We start from the raw sequence: 19888 nt of genomic DNA on the forward strand, positions 1-19888 counted from the left end.
CCTCAACTTTTTACAATTTATATAAATGACTTGGATGAAGGGACCGAAGGTATGGTTGCTAAATCTGATGACACAAATATAGGTAGGAAGGTAAGTTGTGAAGAGGACACAAGGAAGCTACAAAGGGATATAGATAGGTTAAGTGGATGGGCAAAGAGCTGGCTGCAATTTTAGACGGGGTGGCAGCGGCGAGAAACAGCCCGCCCTGCACCAGGCCAATCAAGGCCCTTAAGTGACCAATTAACTTACACTTAAGGGCCTCCTCCCACTGCCACGGGTATTTTACTCGCGGCGGCCAAACGGCAAAGGCCCCAAGAACCCCGCCTGGTAAAACCAGGCGGCCTTCTTGCAGGCCGAGAGGGGGCCCTCCTGATCAGGCACCCTGTGCCCAACAGAGGGCCGCCCCCAAAGCCCCAACTGCCCCCAACGCAAAATATTGCCCTCCACCATCCCCCCTGCCCCCCCCACCATCCCTCCCTTCCCCCCCACCCAACCAACCCCCTTCCGTCACCATGGCCTGGCTGTTTGTCCCTGGTGCGGCCCTAAAACTTACCTGAGTTCCAGGGCCGTCCTTCCTGTTGCCTCCGATGGCTGGGTGTAGTTCCAGCAGTGGCCACTGCTCCCAGTGGCGCTGCTGGGACTAAGAGCTGCCAGCCCGGTGACTGGCTGGCAGCTCCATTAGGCGGGATGTCCTGTCTCGAGGAGGTGGAAGTTCCGCCCAAGTCCAATTAAGGGCCTGGAGAGCGAAAAATCCCAGCCTGGCTCCCCAGGCCCAGCAGAGGCAGGCTAGTCACTGACTTTTGGCCAGTGGGCTGGGCCTACATAGAAAATAGGAGGAGTAGGCCATTCGGCCCTTCAAGCCTGCTCCGCCATTCATTATGATCATGGCTGATCATCCAACTCAGTAACCTGTTCCCACTTTCGCCTCATACCCTTTGATCCCTTTAAACCCAAGAGCTATATCTAACTACTCTACTATTGGGCCTCCCGCCCAATGTAAAATTCTGGCCTTAGTCCTTCCCTTTGCTCCCTGTGAAGGAATTCAATGCCTATGCTGGGCTCCTGCCTGAACATTTCTCATTTTAAACAATTCTTTCTTCCTCCTTTGTCTCCACCTCTGCTAATACTCTTCAAGTGTTATGCCACAAATCTCCAAACAAGAGAACAGAAATTGTATATTCCCCCATCATTCTGAAGTTTATCATTGAGCAGATGGCCGGACAGAACCCTGTCTATAGGCAGCTAGAGATGACAACATCATTGGTCTGGATGTGGAAGCTTCCTGTCAGTGACAAAATGCACATGTGTAGCCAGCTACAGTGACAGCTTCTGGCTAGAACTGACTAAAAATGACAATCAAATATGTGGGTTGCTATTTTGTCAATACACGGCACACCAGTTTTTAGTACTCTGTAAGTGGAATATCATGTTAAGTTACAATGAAAGATGCATTATTTTAACTGATAGTAGCTATTTTTCTAGCTGTTAATGCTTCAACAGAGTTTCACATGGAATTTACAATTCACTTCTGACTGAAGTTGCTACATACCTGCTGACAACTCCAATAATACCCAATTTGACTGGAATAACTCTTCCCATAAGCACATCCATAGCATCAGTGCCAGCATCCATAAGATCTAGCTTTGTGATAACAGCAAGCGTTCGCCGCCCTGTAGATCAGACACACTGTTACTTATTCAGATAGGCTACTTGTGACAACGCAATGCAAGGAGCATTTCAATGCAGAGCATAACATACGTACAAAATGCACATGTGTAGCCAGCTACAGTGACAGTATTGGGCGGCACAGTGGTTAGCACCGCAGCCTCGCAGCTCCAGGGACCCGGGTTCGATTCTGGGTACTGCCTGTGCGGAGCTTGCAAGTTCTCCCTGTGACCGCGTGGGTTTTTCGCCGGGTGCTCCGGTTTCCTCCCACAGCCAAAGACTTGCAGGTTGATAGGTAAATTGGCCATTATAAATTGCCCCTAGTGTAGGTAGGGAATATGGGATTACTGTAGGGTTAGTATAAATGGGTGGTTGTTGGTCGGCACAGACTCGGTGGGCCGAAGGGCCTGTTTCAGTGCTGTAGCTCTAAATAAAAATAAATAAATAAACACAACACACACATTAAAAATTCTTTTTCCTTCTCCCAAATTGCTCCCTCCCAGTCACGGCTGTAGTGAAGCCTGCACTATGCATCTATAAGAGCCCAGCTAAGACTGGTGAAAGTGGCCTCTGTGATTGAGAGGCCAGGCAGGTGGTCTGTTTCAATGCCTCTATCTGTATTAATCATGCTCAGAGTTTTTTGACTATTATTCTGTACAGGGAAGCCAGTGGTAATTGTCAGTGGATCTATAGATTTAAACTCAGAAGTTGTAACTGCAAGTACAATGCTTTAGAGTTGCAGCTACTGGGCAATCTCCTCTATCATCTTACCTTCTGGATCCGCCTCTCTGGCAATTTTAAGTGACTCCGAGGTTGCCATGTCAGTATTGGCAGCTGTGACAGATAAGATGATTGAGTTAGGGTTGCTGATGTATCGCAGTATCAGGTCTTTTATCTGCAGTTCTATGTCTCGAGGTTGGTCACCCACTGGCACCTAAAGAGATAGTGCTCTGGTGAGTATGAAGACAATGCTACAAATACTACTGATTCCTTTTCAACAAAAGGGGCATCTGTCAAAGGACTGAGTTCCAGTTGAAGGATTGGTGTAGTTTAAATTATCTTTAAATAAGTTTTTATTTACAGCAAATTAAAGTTTCTAAAACTATGTTTGGTAAATTCAAAAGGTGGAACCCATAATAAGTAACAACAGGGTCCAAGAGCACAGAAATCTAAAACTAATAGAACATTATCTTTATATGTGCACATAATCAATATTATACTGGCTTTCCAGGAACTATTTCACTTGCACCAAAAATCTGAATACTAAATTCTGATTTAGAAGCCACATTGTTTTAGAAAATAAAACCAACCTGAAGTAACCTTCTATTTGTCACATTAGTTATTGCTGTGTATCAAAAATCATTGAGCTAGAAAATGTGGCAATGCTGTGCACAAAGCAACCAAATGCACCATAAAAGAGACTGGTTGGATGCAATTCCTGGTTTTGTAACTGAGATCCTCCACAGATTTGAGTTCCCAGTCTTTGCAGGGGTATTCACAGCAAAACAAAGTGCAGGGTTAATATCTCCCCAAAAGACAGAAAAAAAATCAAATCAAAACTCAGATCCCCAGACTACACTTGTGCACTGCTGGGCCATAGTCAACATTAACAAGGCTTGGAAGCAAATCATCTCTTTGCCTCAGTTAGATCCCCAGACTACACTTGTGCACAATATAAGGGAGTGAGCAACAGAAATTTTAAAAATTAAGTTTTTAAAAAAGTTTTGAAATTTATAATTCTACACTTTTGGAAACAATGATAACATTGGCAAGCTTTATTTTTTCTAGTGAATCTAATTTCTAGGCTTGGAATATTATCCTGGTTGCACAAGGATGTAACAAGGTCAATATTAATGCGATATGTCTTGAACCAGTAAAAGCGCTGCCAAACAAATACATTGTCAGTGGCTGCTTATAACTAGATAAGCAAACCTTTCCTCAGCGCTCAAAGGATTAAACTAATGTTCTTACATTTGCATTTCCAATGCTGATTGTAATTCTGTGTAAGCTGATAATAACAATCACATTGTGCAAATAACAGTTGTTTTGTATCAAGGATAATGAGCATGACAACAAGGCAAGATTTGTTGTGCCGGAAATAAGTTGATTATTATACTACTTTGTTTTTCAGAACATTCAACAGCGTAGTGTTTTTATACCTGCGACAACATTTTGTGATGCTGTATTTCACCCATTTGGCGTAGTAAGTAAAGGCAACAGTGTGGCAGTGAATCATACTGAGCAGAAGAATCAGGTTCAATTCTTGATCTGTATTCAGTTAACTGATCTCAAAAAAAGATATAGTGTCAGAGATGGTCTTAATTGGCCTTAATGTTTGGGACAGGTGGGGAAAGAAAGAGGAAAGCAGCCTAGATTCCACACCTAGGGCTGAATTTCGTTTTCCTGGCACCTGGAGCCACGGCAGGCATAAAAAATGACGGCCGCATGCTGCCACAACACAGTGATCTAGGGCGGGCACCCCCACCCCCCCACAAAATCACATGGCGGGAGCAAGCTCTGCGACGCATGAATGGCGTCACATGCCTCTGCGCAGGCACTGGTGCCATTTTTAAAGGGCTGCCAGACCTGCATAACTGAACCCTGTATCGCCCCCCCCACCCCCACTACACTAAGTAAGTTTCTGACCCTTACCCTCCATCAATACAATGAAAATAAATGGCTGCCCTGTATCACTCCCTCCCCCAAAACACTTACATTGAACATTTAACCTCTTTCCCACCACCCCCCCAAACCCACCAACTGCACAAAGTGCAGAGGTCACCCCTTCTCCACCCCCCCCCCACACTAGAAAATCAGAGTTGACCCCATTTCACCCCCCCCCCCCCCCCCACATTAAAAATCCTAAGTTCCCTCCTTCCCTACCTCGGTGGCGCCAGCTTTCCCTGGACGGGAAAGTGAAGGCACAAGTGCCGCCCATCGCACAGAAGATCCCAGACAGTCAGTAAGATCACGGGGAATTGTAGGTTAATATGTTCATGAGGTTTATTTAAATATTTAAAGTCGAGTCCCATTGCCGAGCAGCAGGGGGGTGGCTGCCATGGAGCCTGGCCGCCACTGGGACGATCGAGTCCGGCAATCCCGATGTCGGGTTCCATGGCGGGCTGCTGTCGCTGCGATCGTCCGGCCCCTCCCCTCCGCTACGGAGCCCGATGTCGGGAGCTCAACAAAATTCAGCCCCTAGTAACTGTTTAGTGACTCTTGCTGGAAAAATGCATTTCTGTAGACATCAAGCAAGGGGCAAAACTGGGTCCAGCTGTGTTGCAACGTCCTCAGTTGAATAGCCTGCCAAGACTCAATGCCTAACCTCACATATGAAAATGATCACTTGGGCAAGTTGTCAAATAATTACTATAAGCTTGCATGTATTAGTGCTTTCAGGCAAGACAGGAAGAAAACAGGGAAAACAGGAAGAAAGGAAAAGTGAAATGAAAGAGGACGAACAGTTAAGGAGGATTTAGATGTAGTTCACCGCTACATTCACAATGACTATTGGATCAGTTGTGCAAGGTGTCTGATGCATGTTAATTAAATATGATCAGCAAATGCCAACAGTTCAGGAACACAACATGAGGATTGAGACATCCTGATATACTACACCTTTGTCATTCCAGGAAGATCAACAAGTGTCAGGTTAACAACATGTGGAGAGAAGATCCTGAGGTGAATTGGTTCAGCACTAATACCCTGCAACAGGAAAAATAGCATAAATGAAATAGGAAAGCATTATATTCAATATTGGCTTTGGAAACCACGACTTCACCCCAAGTTTTAAGGGCTTGCTGTGGAGGCTATTTTTGTCACTTACACAATGTTTTAATCTCAATATGCTTCTCTGGTCCAGAATGTTTGCTCTATATGCATTTCTAGTTGTGCTATCGCCCACATAAAATATCCTTCCTAGATTACAACAGTGACTACGCTTCAAAAGTAATTCATTGGCTGTAAAGCGCTTTAAGACGTCCGGTGGCTATGAAAAGCGCTATATAAATGCAAGTTTTTCTTTTTTTTCCCTTTTGAAACTATGGTCATCAAAATTCATTTAGGATAGCACTGTGAATACATAAATGGCCCCAAGTGCCCAAAGGTTTTCCTACAACTTCAACAGATCAGCTCACCTGCCCTTGGCTAATCTCTATCAGTCCACTTTGTCAAAGAGAAAGTACTTTCACCATGAAAGCAGTCTCAACTTGATGCACTTCAGTGACAACTTCAAAGCCATTCCTGGTCTGTACTTGCCCCTAAGCCCCTGAACAATTCTTTGGTAAGGACCATTAGACTAATGACATGGAAGCTAACAGAGCCAGTTGTTGTGAAAAGGATTCTGCGGTTTGCAAATCAATTCAGTAGTCTGCATTGTTTGAGCTAAAACAAAACTAAATAACTTGCTCAATGGGATTGTCAGCACCTTTTCCCCTCAAAGTATCCATAAAATGCCTAAAACTCTATTAAGTAGTCCTTAAGAGGAAGATCACGCCTCAGTAAATCATGAAATGTATTATATGCTCCACACAAAGGGCTGAACTTTGTTGAGCTCACGAAGTTGGGCTCCATGGGGGGGCTGCAGCCGCTGCGATCTTCCAGTCCCCCCTCGCCACAGAGGCCGCTAGGCCCGATCTTTCCAGCGGCAGCAAGGCTCGGGACCCAACTTTAAATATTTAAATAAACCCCATGAATACATTTACCTACAATTCTCCGCAATCTTAACAGCTGTCTGGTATCTTCCGTGCAATGGGTGGTACTTGTGCCTTCACTTTCCCGTGCAGGGAAAGCTGACACCATCGAGGTGGGGAAGGGGGGAATGTAGGATTTTTAGTGTAGCTTGGGGGGGGGGGGGGCGGTCAACTCTGCATTTCTGCTGTGTTGGGGGGTGCGGAAGGATGACCTCTGTACTTTGTGCAGTTGGGCAGATGGTGGGTTGAGAGGGCAAAAGTTCAATGTAACATTTCTTTCAGCAACCTTCCCCTTTAATTACTCAAATACCACCAAAAATTGGAGGTCCTTGTGAATATCACTAAATTAAACATTTATTAACCAGATGTACAGTGACATGGATGCAAATAGCATCAACTGTGTTTTTTTACAGTTTTAGGTTTATGGAGCTTGTGCCTCTACCCATTGGCTTGTATCTTTACCTTATTGCCACCAGAAACTCGTTCTGTCTCATTTTCGATTTCTTGTCTAATTTCATCAAAGTCAGTGTAGATCTGAAAAGAAATAGTTACGTTAATTGCTAAGTAGTTTGTTCTTCCTCACCCCATCCCCAAATAAGCAACAAATGAACCAACATAAAAATGCTTGTATTGTACAAGGTTTCCTCAGTTTAAACATTATAGTGAGTGGGGAAAAGTATCATAAGTTAATATCTTTCACATGAAAAAGTGAGATTCCCACAACAGATCACTGTGTTCTGTGGTACTAAACAATCCAAATCAGTAACCTATGCTGTCAGGGGGCCCATGGACGAGGGGAGGCAGCATCAGCAAGAGCTCCTTCCTTAGATCACTATCTAGATTCTGGCCCGAGAATTTGCATTTGTAGACATAGGGATGGTTGGAACAAAAACAGAAAATACTGGAAGTACTAAATGGGTCTGGCAGCATCTGTGGCGAGAAAAACAGAGTTAACGTTTCAGGTCTGTGACCTTTCACCAGTTCTGATGAAAAGTCACAGACGTGAAACATTAACTGTTTCTATCTCCACAGATGCTGCCAGACCTGCTGAATATTTCCAGTACTTTTTGTTTTCATTTCAGATTTCCAACATCTGCAGTATTTAGCTTTTGTATCAGTGTTGCTGGCCCTGGAGTAAGAGTGGAGAAAGAAATCAGCCATGGTTGCTGTTCCTGATTACTATTCAGTGACCCCTGCTGAAAACATGTATGTGTAAACATCAGCAGAAAACAGGATCAGGCATAATGTCTCCCCACTCTCCCCCTCCCACCCAATTCACTGAATAGCTTGCTGTCATTTATTATCTATGCTCATAGGATGAAGGGTCACTTGGGCATGTCAAACCTTCAGTAAACTAAGAAAAGGGGGCAAAAAGTGGGAAAAAGTAGGAAAATGAACAAGAGGAGTCTAAGTGTACATTTAAACCAATGATTCAATCTGGCCTCTGCTGCAATTATAGTGGCGGCATGGGGAATCCCACTGGACTCTGTTTAGAGTTCCCATTTGATAAATTCCTCAGTTTCAGATTTTGGGTCAACCTTTATATTCATATGCCTTAAGCTTATTTAATATTGAAAACGTTAACAGTGAACAATAAGCATACCTTATGCTTAGTGTGAAGAAATTTTCCCCATTCTTCTGCATCAATTCCTTCAAGGAAAGTTAGAAGAATTTAAAATGCAAACATTAACTGAGCATACAAACTTTAAGTCAACAAGAAATGCTTAAATTAAAATGAAACAGTGCAAATTATAATGGGAAACACAACTACATCAAAAATGGTAAAATAGAACTAAAAGAAAGCTAATCAAGTTTATTAAGCTGTGTGACATGCTAATTTTCCACGCATTGACTACGAATGAATGGAAAATTAGTCGTAATGGCAAATGAGGTGCAACCCTACTCCGATAGAACCTTGATTTACAGAAGATACCCAGCTGTCAGTGAGTTAGATTCTATTCTACATGTCATAAAATTAAAGATTCCATTGCCATTTGTATCATTGCCATCCCTTAATCCATTTCCCACACAGGTCCTTCACCACCACACAACACCAACTGAACAGTTGAAGCGTCTTAACTGAACCATTTAAAGAGCTGATTAGAATGTTTAGGTTATCTGAATCATGTTATAACATGCAACGACTATGATATCTTCTAGTAAAGCACAAACACATTTCACAAGCCCTTTCTGTCTTGTTGCAAGACTAATGCAATGCAAGTCTCGTCATAAAGTCTGTTGAAATCGCTCATCTTGATACAATTATAAACACTACCATCATATTCAGGAAACTAATGTGGTGGAATACAGCTGCTTCTGCAGCACTGTCACTACCTGCACGTCCAAAAATGAACAGCTTCTAAAGGCTATATAAGCCAGAAGGGAATGTACAATTGAACCTGCCCACTGTTATACTCAAATGTTGCACTGGACAAAATTATAGTATTGCACATACTATAACAGGGCATCTTATAAACACTTGCAAACACTTCCAGACTGTTTTGAAGGCATTTATAATTTTAAAGATAAGGGGAAAAACATGTAATAAATCCAATATTTTACATTAATTTCACTGCAATTGGTGCTATTTTTTAACAAAATCAGTTATTTTGGACCATTAATATCTTTAAAATTGAATCATAAGTGAGTGTTTCTTCAAGCCAGACTGTAAAGCCAGATAAGCCAGCGCTGTTCAGTCAAACAAGTCATCATGAGATAAGCCATCTAATATAATATTGAATGTCAGAAAGCATCTTGAGATAGGCTGCCGCAGTAGGATCAGGAGCAACATTATCCTCTTCAAACCTTTCACCATCCTCACTAATATCATTTAATTCTGACTCAGCCAACTCAAAGCTTCGGTGGAAGTTCAGATCAAAGAGACATCAACTGCAATCTAGTCAAACTCAGGATCAGCAGGAATCATTCCTGCTTGCTGAAGGGTCAGCTACAATTTCTTCAAACTTCACCAAATTCTCCTCTTTACCTGTTTCAGTGCTGTATCTATCTATGACTCTATGACCATAACCACATGGCAAAAGCAGTTCGCAATGCTGCTCTGAGACACAAGATCCCAATTGCTCCCAATGAACTTCACAGCATTCCAAAAACTAATGGAGAACTCAATCTTGGCTTTGTAAGCACCTCGTCATTTTACAGCCAAAAGCTTCAAACAGTGACCTTGAAAAACTACAGTGTCCAATCGGCTGAAGCTTAGAAGTGGTATTCTTTGGAAGACAAATTCCACTTTTGCTGGGAGGAATAAGTATGAAGTATAAGTATTAACATAGAAATGCAAATTATTAAACAGGGGTGGTAGAATATAACACAAACTTTCAAAATTTTGGTCAACAATGAAAGATTGTTTCCACTGGTTAGCGAATCAGTAACAAGGGTCACAGAATAAGGGTAATCATTCAATGAACAAAGGAGTAACTCAGATGAGACTTTTCCCATGGAAGGTTGTTACAACACTGATGCTTTATTGGGAGAAGCCACTGTGAGCATCTAATTTAAATGACCAAAAAACTGAGTAAGTATTTAGGCCAGAAATATTGGATTAAAGAAGATAGCACCAGTTAAAAGCTAGCACTGACACAATAAGCCAAATTGCTTCTGTCTATGCTATAATTTCTGATTCAGGATACATTTGTAACTTATTCAAAAAGCTTTTTACTGACTTGCTGAGTCTTGCATCAGTACAGCCACAAGAGGGTCCCAGAGAGCTGTGTCGATCTTAAAAGCTCTCTCAAGGCAGAAAACAGATACAGCAGTACTACAGTTCACTGCGGCACCTTAAATCCAATGGCTTGAACCTGATGATTTCAGTAAGTGTGGATGCCATAAGTACGACAAGACCATAATCAGAATTTCCCTGTGGACTGCTCATTTTGTGACTTAGTGTCATTTTGGTGACATTTTCTCCTGTTTAGTCAAAAAACTGAAAACCAATAGAAAAGCTTAGAAACAATGACGATATTTGGATAAATATACTAAATAGATATTTTAAGACTCATTCACCTCATCACACACAAGATGTCACTCTTGGGTCCCTTGCACAGGAAGCTATTGCTTTGGTGATCACCAATTACAAACACACAGAGGATGCTTATAATCTGCCTGTCCTGTTTCTCACACCCTGCCACCGTAGAAAATACTACTACATTCTTTATAGAAAACCAGGATATGGACAACACAATTAGATACAGGATTGACTGACCATTTTGTTGTGTTAAAGACAAATCCACTCAGTATATTTGTATCATCATTAAATACAACTGTTTTAAACTTTGAGCAGGCACTTTTGTGTATTTTGATTGGTTTGAGCATGGAACAGTGATTGGCACAAAAGAAAAATGAGAGCAAAAATTTGCAAAGCATAGTACAAAAATAACTACTCAAAAGGACCACCTCCATTATGAACCATCAATTTCAATGTTCTACTGTGTAGTACGCATGCAATGGATCGCAATGCATGATTTGTTTTCACATTATACAAAAATTTTACATACTTTAAAATGGGCATTGACATTTTGAATATTTAGCAAATTCTTACATGTAACAGGAAGTCCAGAAAATTTTAGCAATGATGTGAATTGATCTTAATGTTTTTTTTTTAAAGGATTCAAATTAAATCAGTCACATAGAATTACACAGAATTTTATAGCTCAGAAACAGGCCATTTGGTCCAACTAGTCTATGCCAGTGTTTATTCTTCACATGAATCTCCTTCCACCTTACAGCATCTAACCTCATCAACATGTCCTGTTATTCCTTTCTTACTCATGTACTTATCTAACGTCCCCTTAAATGCATCTATGCTATTTGCCTCAACCACTCCAAGTTCCACATTCTAACCATTCAGAAATTTCTCCTGAATCTCTTATTGGATTTATGGGTCCTAGTTTTGGACTCCCCCACAAGTGGAAACATCTCTATTGAATCCCCTCATAATTTTAAAGGCCTATATCAGGGTTCTCATTTCTAGGGAAAAAAACCCAGTTAATCCCTCTCAGTTTTGATATTATCCTTGTAAATCCTTTTTGAACTCTCTCCAATGCTTCTTAAAAAAATTGTTGCTAGAAATATTACAACAGACCTGGATAGTCAATAACATATTCCAAATCCTGAAAAATGTGCTGCTCTGCACAAAATGTTACGGCAATTACTTACATTTAAATAATTCTTTTTGTGGTTACACTTCTATACAGATAGAGAACAAACAATCTACTTCCAGGCTTCCCCAAATGCTGCTCTGTTAGGATTACACCAGGGCTGGCTACGTTTACTTGTCCTGTGATAAGGTTTCCAGTGACCACTGGAAATTCCTTATGCTACACAGACTGGCTGAGATGGGGAAATTGTCATGTGGAAACTAAAGGCTAGAAATTATACCCTGACACTCTGCTGCACGATACTGACAATGCCCCATTTTAAATTATTCACATCAACTACAAGAAAATTCAGACCAGTTTCTATGTAATACAAAATCCAAATGGTTATCCTTTAGTGGTGTATTCCTAGAGAATTATTCAAAGCCATGCAGATAACAAAAATGACACACAGAAACAGGAAAACAAGAGGAAGTGGAAACCTTTGTAAAGCGGACCAAAATTTTTCCACATGGCTGTGTCTGTAGTTAGAGAAACAGCAGAAAGGTTAAGTGAATGTCTGCTTACGAGGTGCTTAGGTCATGAAATACTTTCTCCCTCATGCAAGGTGAAAGACAGATACAACAGGTATTTATACAGATTATCTGCAGAAGAAAAACAAGATGATTTATGCAGCCCAAGTTTCACCGGAAATACTTTATAATGTAATTTAAGGCAGTGATAGAATTTTTTTTTTAATCAAGAACATTGATGGTAACAACTTGTAGTTATATAGCACCTTTAACATAGTAAAACACCCATGCTGCTTCACAGCATTATCAAACAAAATTTGACACAGAGACAGTGGTGTTTGGGCTCAAAGATGTAGGTTTTAAGGAGCATCTTAAAGGAGGAAAGAGAGGTAGAGAGTGAATATGTTCAACAACATATTTAGCATCCCGACAATTTTCAAATGATTGAAGATTTTTTGGTGACAATTACTAAACCCTGCATATGTGATGGACTAGTTGTCTACCATCAGTGATCCCTACACACCAGTATCTGACACTGAAACTGTATCAAGGGGGGGGGGTTCATAGGTAGGGAGTGAGGAGTGTTGACCATGATTGTAAATAAAGGGGGTGAGAAGAATTACTGGAGTCCAAGAAGACAATGAATGAGTTTGAGATCAATTCTGGTATTAATCATGGACTCACATTCTTTAATATAATGAATAATGTATGGTTTGAACGAAAGGCCTGAAAAAGAAAACTACACCATGAAATCATGTGTTCAGGTCATGATGTAAAGAGATAGCCTTAATATATTTTATTTTGTGAAAAATCAGGGCCTTGTAATTCCTGGAGCCTATTAATGACTTACAGGTGTAAACCATTGCAGTATTCCTTCCTGATTTATTATCTAGTTCACTTACCTTGAAGACAACAGCATGCTGCTACTCCCTAAGAGTGTCAAACTCAAGCTCATAGCAGTCACAGTGGATAAAAAGGAAAAATGCAGATACTGGAAATATAGAAGAGGAAATTACCAACCTCATATCTTTGCCTATCTTTGTGAAAAGTCTAGACATTATTCATACATCATAGATCAAACAGACTAGGATTGTCTGAGGTTCAATTTCCAGTCTTTGCTGAGTTAACAACTCTCAGCTGCAACAGTCTCTCATATTTGACAATCGCTTGAACATTCTTAACAACAAAGAAGAAAGGTGCAGGAGCTGGCGTAATCAGTGGCAAGACCTGTTCACCATAGAACTTCACGAAAGGAGTTTATTCCTTTCAACTGAACCTACCCAAACTCTTTCACTACAATGTAGAACTACTTTTAAAAATATATCTAAGTTTAATGACATAGATTCAATTTCAAACAAATGTGGTCACGAGAAAAATTTGAACTAACCAGCAGATCTCCCATGGCATGACTTAGTGAGTTGGAGGATGCAGAATGTTTATGTCATATAGGTAATGGCATCAGTGTTAGGACACATTTCTGCCTCTCAAGCTATTTAGCTTCCAATCTTAGCCATACAGAAAGAGAAAACTGGAGTAAGAATTACCCGACAAGGTTTTGAATTTTTGAGCGTTTGGAGTTCAGCACAGGACAATCGTGCAAAGCCAGCATTGTTATTCTCGCATCTCTGTCCTCTAAATCAGCACGACACAAATTAGAAAATAAAAACATACCATCATCATCTCCCGATGCTTTCCGCTGTTCCTCGGGGGAAACATTCACTAGCTGCAGAATCAATGGTCTTCGAGTGACAATACCGGTACCTCTGGGGAGCAAGTCCCTTCCCACCAGACTCTCCAGCACTGAGCTTTTTCCACTGCTCTGTCAAGAATTAGAGAACAGAAACAGTCTGTTAAAAGTAGTGCAAGATACAAGATCATGGTGTACAGGGTTTTCTCCAATTACCATCACTAGCCTTTAGAAGTAACATACTCTCGAGAAGCAGAGCATATTCATAGAAACATAGAAAAATAGGAGGAGTAGGCCATTCAGCCCTTCGAGCCTGCACGGCCGTTCAATATGATCAAGGCTGATCATCCAAACTCAGTAACCTGTTCCCACTTTCTCCCCATATCCCTTGATCCCTTTAGCCCTAAGAACTATATCTAACTCTTTCTTGAATATATTTAATGATTTGGCCTCAGCTGCTTTTTGTGGTAGAGAATTCCACAGTTTCACCACTCTCTGGGTGAAGAAATTCCTCCTGATCTCAGTCCTAAATGGCTTACCGCTTTATCCTTAGACTGTGACCCCTGGTCCTGGACTCCCCCGCCATTGGGAGCATCCTTTCTGCATCTAGTCTGTCAAGTCCTGTTAGAATTTTGAAGGTTTCTATGAGATTCCCTCTCATTCTTCTAAACTCTAGTGAATACAAGCCTAATCGACCCAATCTCTCTTCATACGTCAGTCCTGCCATCCCAGGAATCAGTCTGGTGAACCTTTGCTGCACTCCCTCCTTAGCAAGAACATCCTTCCTCAGATAAGGAGACCAAAACTGCACACAATACTCCAGATGTGGTCTCACCAAGGCCTTGTATAATTGCAGCAAGACATCCTTGTTCCTGTACTCGAATCCTCTCGCTATGAAGGCCAACATACCATTTGCCTTCTTAATTGCCTGCTGCACCTGCATGCTTACTTTCAGCGACTGGTGCACAAGGATACCCAGGTCTCTCTGCACCTCCCCCTTTCCCAATCTGTCACCGTTCAGATAATAATCTGCCTTTCTGTTTTTGCCACCAAAGTGGATAACCTCACATTTATCCACATTATACGGCATCTGTCATGTATTTTCCCCACTCACTCAACCTGTCCAAATCACACTGGAGCTTCTCTGCATCCTCCTCACAGCTCCCACTCCCACCTAGCTTTGTGTTGTCTGCAAACTTGGATATATTACATTCAATTTCCTCATCTATATCATTAATATATATTCTGAATAGCTGGGGTCCTAGCACTGATCCCTGCGGTACCACACTAGTCACTGCCTGCCACTCGGAAAAAGACCCGTTTATTCCTACTCTTTGTTTCCTGTGTGCCAACCAGTTCTCTATCCATGTCAGTACCTTAGCCCCAATCTCATGTGCTTTAATTTTGCATGCTTTTCTGAATGGAGGGATGTGACTAGTGGTGTTCCGCAGGGATCAGTGCTGGGACCTTTGCTCTTTGTAGTATATATAAATGATTTGGAGGAAAATGTAGCTGGTCTGATTAGTAAGTTTGCGGACGACACAAAGGTTGGTGGAGTTGCAGATAGTGATGAGGATTGTCAGAGGATACAGCAGGATATAGATTGGTTGGAGACTTGGGCGGAGAAATGGCAGATGGAGTTTAATCCGGACAATGTGAGGTAATGCATTTTGGAAGGTCTAATGCAGGTGGGAAGTATACAGTAAATGGCAGAACCCTTCGGAGTATTGACAGGCAGAGAGATCTGAGCGTACAGGTCCACAGGTCACTGAAAGTGGCAACAAAGGTGGATAAGGTAGTCAAGAAGGCATACGGCATGCTTGCCTTCATCGGTCGGGGCATAGAGTATAAAAATTGGCAAGTCATGCTGCAGCTGTACAGAACTTTAGTTAGGCCACACTTAGAATATTGCATGCAATTCTAGTCGCCACACTACCAGAAGGACGTGGAGGCTTTGGAGAGGGTACAGAAGAGGCTTACCAGGATGTTGCCTGGTCCGGAGGGCATTAGCTATGAGGAGAGGTTGGATAAACTCGGATTGTTTTCACTAGAACGACGGCGGTGGAGGGGCGACATGATAGAGGTTTACAAAGTTATGAGCGGCATGGACAGAGTGGATAGTCAGAAGCTTTTTCCCAGGGTGGAAGAGTCAGTTACTAGGGGACATAGGTTTAAGGTGCGAGGGTCAAAGTTTAGAGGGGATGTGCGAGGCAAGTTCTTTACACAGAGGGTGGTGAGTGCCTGGAACTTGCTGCCGGGGGAGGTGGTGGAAGCAGGTACGATAGCGACGTTTAAGAGGCATCTTGACAAATACATGAATAGGATGGGAATAGAGGGATACGGACCCCGGAAGTGCAGAAGGTTTTAGCTTAGGCAAACGTCAAGATCGGCGCAGGCTTGGAGGGTCGAATAGCCTGTTCCTGCGCTGTACTGTTCTTTGTTTGTTAATCTCTTATGTGGGGCCTTATCGAAAGCCTTCTGAAAGTCCAAATACACCACATCCACTGGTTCTCCCTTATCTATTTTACTAGTTACATCCTCAAAAAATTCCAGTAATTTGTCAAGCATGATTTCCCTTTCGTAAATCCATGTTGACTTTGTCCGATCCTGTCATTGTTTTCCAAGTGCGCTGCTAATACATCTTTTCTAATGGACTCTAGCATTTTCCCTACTACTGATGTCAGGCTAACCGGTCGATAATTCCCTGTTTTCTCTTATCTCCTTTTTTGAATAGTGGGGTTACATTAGCTACCCGATAATCCGTTGGAACTGTTCCAGAGTCTATAGAATTTTGAAAAATGACCAGCAATGCATCTACTACTTCTAGGGCCACTTCCTTAAGTACTCTGGGATGTAGATTATCAGGCCCTGGGGATTTATCAGCCTTCAATTTCCCTAACACCATTTCCCTACTAATACTGATTTTATACAGTTTCTCCTTCTCACTGGATCCTACGTTCCCCAACATTTCTGGGAGGTAATTTGTGTCCTCCTTTGTGAAGACAGAATCGAAGTATGTATTTAATTGGTCTGCCATTTCTTTGTTCCCCATTATAAATTCCCCTGTTTCTGGCTGTAAGGGACCCACATTTGTCTTCAGTAATCTTTTTCTCTTCACATATCTATAGAAGCTTTTACAGTCAGTTTTTATGTTCTCTGCAAGCTTACTCACATACTCTACTTTCCCCTTCTTAATCAATCCCTTTGTCCTCCTTTGCTGAATTCTAAACTGCTCCCAATTCTCAGGTTTGCTGCTTGTTCTGGCCATTTTATATTTCTCCTCCTTGGATCTAATATTATCCCTAATTTCTTTTGTAAGCCACGGTTAAGCCACCCTTCCTGTTTTATTTTTGTGCAAGACAGGAATGAACAATTATTCTAACTCATCCATCCGCTCTTTAAATGCTAGCCATTGCCTATCCAATTTCAACCCTTTAAGTAATGTTCCCCAATCTATCATCGCCAACTCGCGCCTCATACCTTCATAGTTTCCTTTATTTAGATTCAGGACCTTAGTCTCGGAATCAACTCTCTCACTCTCCACCTTAATGAAAAATTCCATCAAGTTATGGTCGCTCTTCCCCAAGGGACCCCACACAAGATAAGATTGTTAACTAATCCTTTCTCATTACACAATACCCAGTCCAGGATGGCCTGTTCTCTAGTTGGTTCAACGTATTGGTCCAAAACACCAACATGTACGCACTCCAGGAATTCCTCCTCTACAGTATTATTGCTAATTTGTTTTGCCCAATCTAAATGTAGATGAAAGTCACCCATAATTACAGTTGCACCCTTATTGCATGCATCTCTAATTTCCTGTTTAATGCCATCCTCTACATCACCATTGCTGTTTGGGGGTCTATATACAACCCCCAGCAAAGTTTTTTGCCCCTTGGTGTTTCTTAGCTCCACCCATACAGATTCCACATCAGGATTCTCTGAGCTAATATCCTTCCTCACTATTGCATTGATTTCCTCTTTTACTAACAATGCTACTCCAGCTCATTTCCCTTTTTGCCTGTCCTTCTTAAATATTGAATACTCCTAGATGTTCAGTTCCCATCCTGGGTCACCCTGCAGCCATGTCTCCGCAACCGCAATTATATCATATCCATTTACATCTATTTGTGCAGTTAATTCGTCTACCTTACTGCGATTACTCCGCGCATTGAGACACAATGCCTTTAGGCTTGTCTTTTTAACATTCTTAGTTATCTTAGCATTATTTGTCACTCTGGCCCTATTTGTTTCTTGCCCTTGATTTCTATGCCTTCCACTTTTGCCTTTTTGTTTCCTGTCTTTTGTTTCTATCCTTGTTTCCTCCTCCCCGTTCCCATCCCCCTGCCATTCTAGTTTAAATCCTCCCCAACAGCACTAGCAAACGCCCCTGTGAGGACATCAGTTCTGGTTCTGCCTAAGTGTAACCCGTCCCACTTGTACAAGTCTCACCTCCCCCAAAACCGGTCCCGATGTCGCAGGAATCTAAATCCCTCCCTCCTGCACCATTTCTCCAGCCATGCATTCATCTAGTCTATTCTCCTGTTCCTATACTCACTAACATGTGGCACAGGAAGTAATCCTGAGATTAATACCTTTGACGTCCTGCTTTTTAATTTAGCTCCTAACTCCTTAAATTCATCTTGCAGGACCTCATCCTTTTTCTACCTATGTCGTTGGTACCGACATGTACCACGACCACTGGCTGTTCACCCTCCCCCTTCAGAATGTCCTGCAGCCGCTCCGAGACATCCTTGACCCTAGCACCAGGGAGGCAACATACCATCCTGGAGTCTCGTTTGCGGCCACAGAAACGCCTGTCTGTTCCCCTTACAATTGAATCTCCTATCACTATGGCTCTCCCAGTCTTTTCCCCCACCTGCTGTGCAGCAGAGCCATCCGTGGTGCCACAAACTTGGCACGAACAGCATCATCTGATACTTCAGTTAATTTGAGGCCATCTCCAGTGAGAGAATTAATACCCCTTTCAATTGGTTTACTGCAGCCAGAAAAAGGGATGATCTTGGCTTGTGGCTATCAACACAGCTGCAAAATGACAGAATTGAGGGAAACAAATACAGAAATACAGGAAAAGGTGAAAGAAAAATGGCTTTAAAGTTGCATTTAAAAATTGAAATAATTTAAGGAACTCTATATAAATGTTGCTTCAGTAAAGTATATGGTTATCTGATCTTTCTCCATCAGTACCTGGATTTTGATTTTTTTTTCTTGTGATCTGAGGTTGCAACACCATGTTCTCTCCATCACCAAGACCAAATGCTTCCATTTCCGTAATATCACATGTCTCCGTCCCTGCCTCAGATCACTGCTGAAATCCTCAGCAATGAGTTTGTTACCTCTGGACTCAACTATTCCAACCCACTCCAGTCCAGCCTTTCATCTTTCATGAATCTGAGCTCATCCAAATCTCCGCTGCCTGTACTCCTAACTCACACCACCTCATTAACTCATCATCTCTGTACCTAACCTTGGCTCCCACTCCTGCAATGCTCGATTTTAAATATCTTATTCTTGTGTTCAAATCGCTCCATGACCTCGTCCCCTCCCCATCTCTGTAACCTCCTCGAGCTCCACAACCCTCTGAGATCTCTGCACTTCTCCAATTCTGGACTCTTACACATTTCTGATTTTCATTGCTCTATCATTGGCAGCTGTTCCATCAGCTGCCCAGGCCCTAAGCTCTGGAATTCCCTCCCCAAGCCTCTGCCTCTCTCTGCTCCTTTAAGCCTCTCCTTAAAACCTACCATTTTGGCAAAACTTTCAGTTGCCTGTCCTAATATGTGGCTAGGTGTAAACATTTTGCCTGATACCTTATAGCGCCTCAGGACATGTTATTATGTTAAAGGCACTATATAAATGCAAGTTTTTGCTGTATTAGATTAGTGAGACAGTGCTTGACTGCATTGGATTTTCTGCTTAGAGCATGGTTTCTGTTTTTTCAAAAAAACAGAACTGGTGGTTTAATTGTATTCCTTGAGATCTGTAGTGTCTTTAACACTATGGCCTGAATTTTGCAGTCAGTGGCAAAGGAATGGCACTTGCCATTCATTATGCTTACAACTGCCCACAAACTTTTCTTGGACTTTAAGCAGCAACTTACAATTCCTAGGCACCCTCTATAGAGGATCTTTATGAGCAGGGCAAGTAACATGTCTCCTCAAGCAATCAGATAAAGAATCCTCAGAGACACAAGGCTGAATT

General features: G+C 42.0%; 1 protein-coding gene across 1 annotated transcript in view; it reads right to left on the reverse strand.

Annotated features, from left to right (window-relative positions):
* The window catches only part of LOC137379353 (dynamin-1-like protein), a 120040-nt gene that overhangs the window by 90105 nt on the left and 10047 nt on the right, over positions 1-19888 (reverse strand). Inside the window, exons 2-7 of the mRNA XM_068050058.1 lie at positions 13651-13798; positions 7960-8006; positions 6819-6890; positions 5284-5370; positions 2437-2599; positions 1550-1670 (exon numbers count right to left, since the gene is read on the reverse strand). Of these exons, the coding sequence (XP_067906159.1) occupies positions 1550-1670; positions 2437-2599; positions 5284-5370; positions 6819-6890; positions 7960-8006; positions 13651-13798 (638 nt within the window). The remainder of the gene's footprint in view (positions 1-1549; positions 1671-2436; positions 2600-5283; positions 5371-6818; positions 6891-7959; positions 8007-13650; positions 13799-19888) is intronic.

This window comes from Heterodontus francisci, chromosome 18 (genome assembly GCF_036365525.1).
Source record: "Heterodontus francisci isolate sHetFra1 chromosome 18, sHetFra1.hap1, whole genome shotgun sequence".
Classification (NCBI taxonomy): Eukaryota; Metazoa; Chordata; class Chondrichthyes; order Heterodontiformes; family Heterodontidae; genus Heterodontus; species Heterodontus francisci.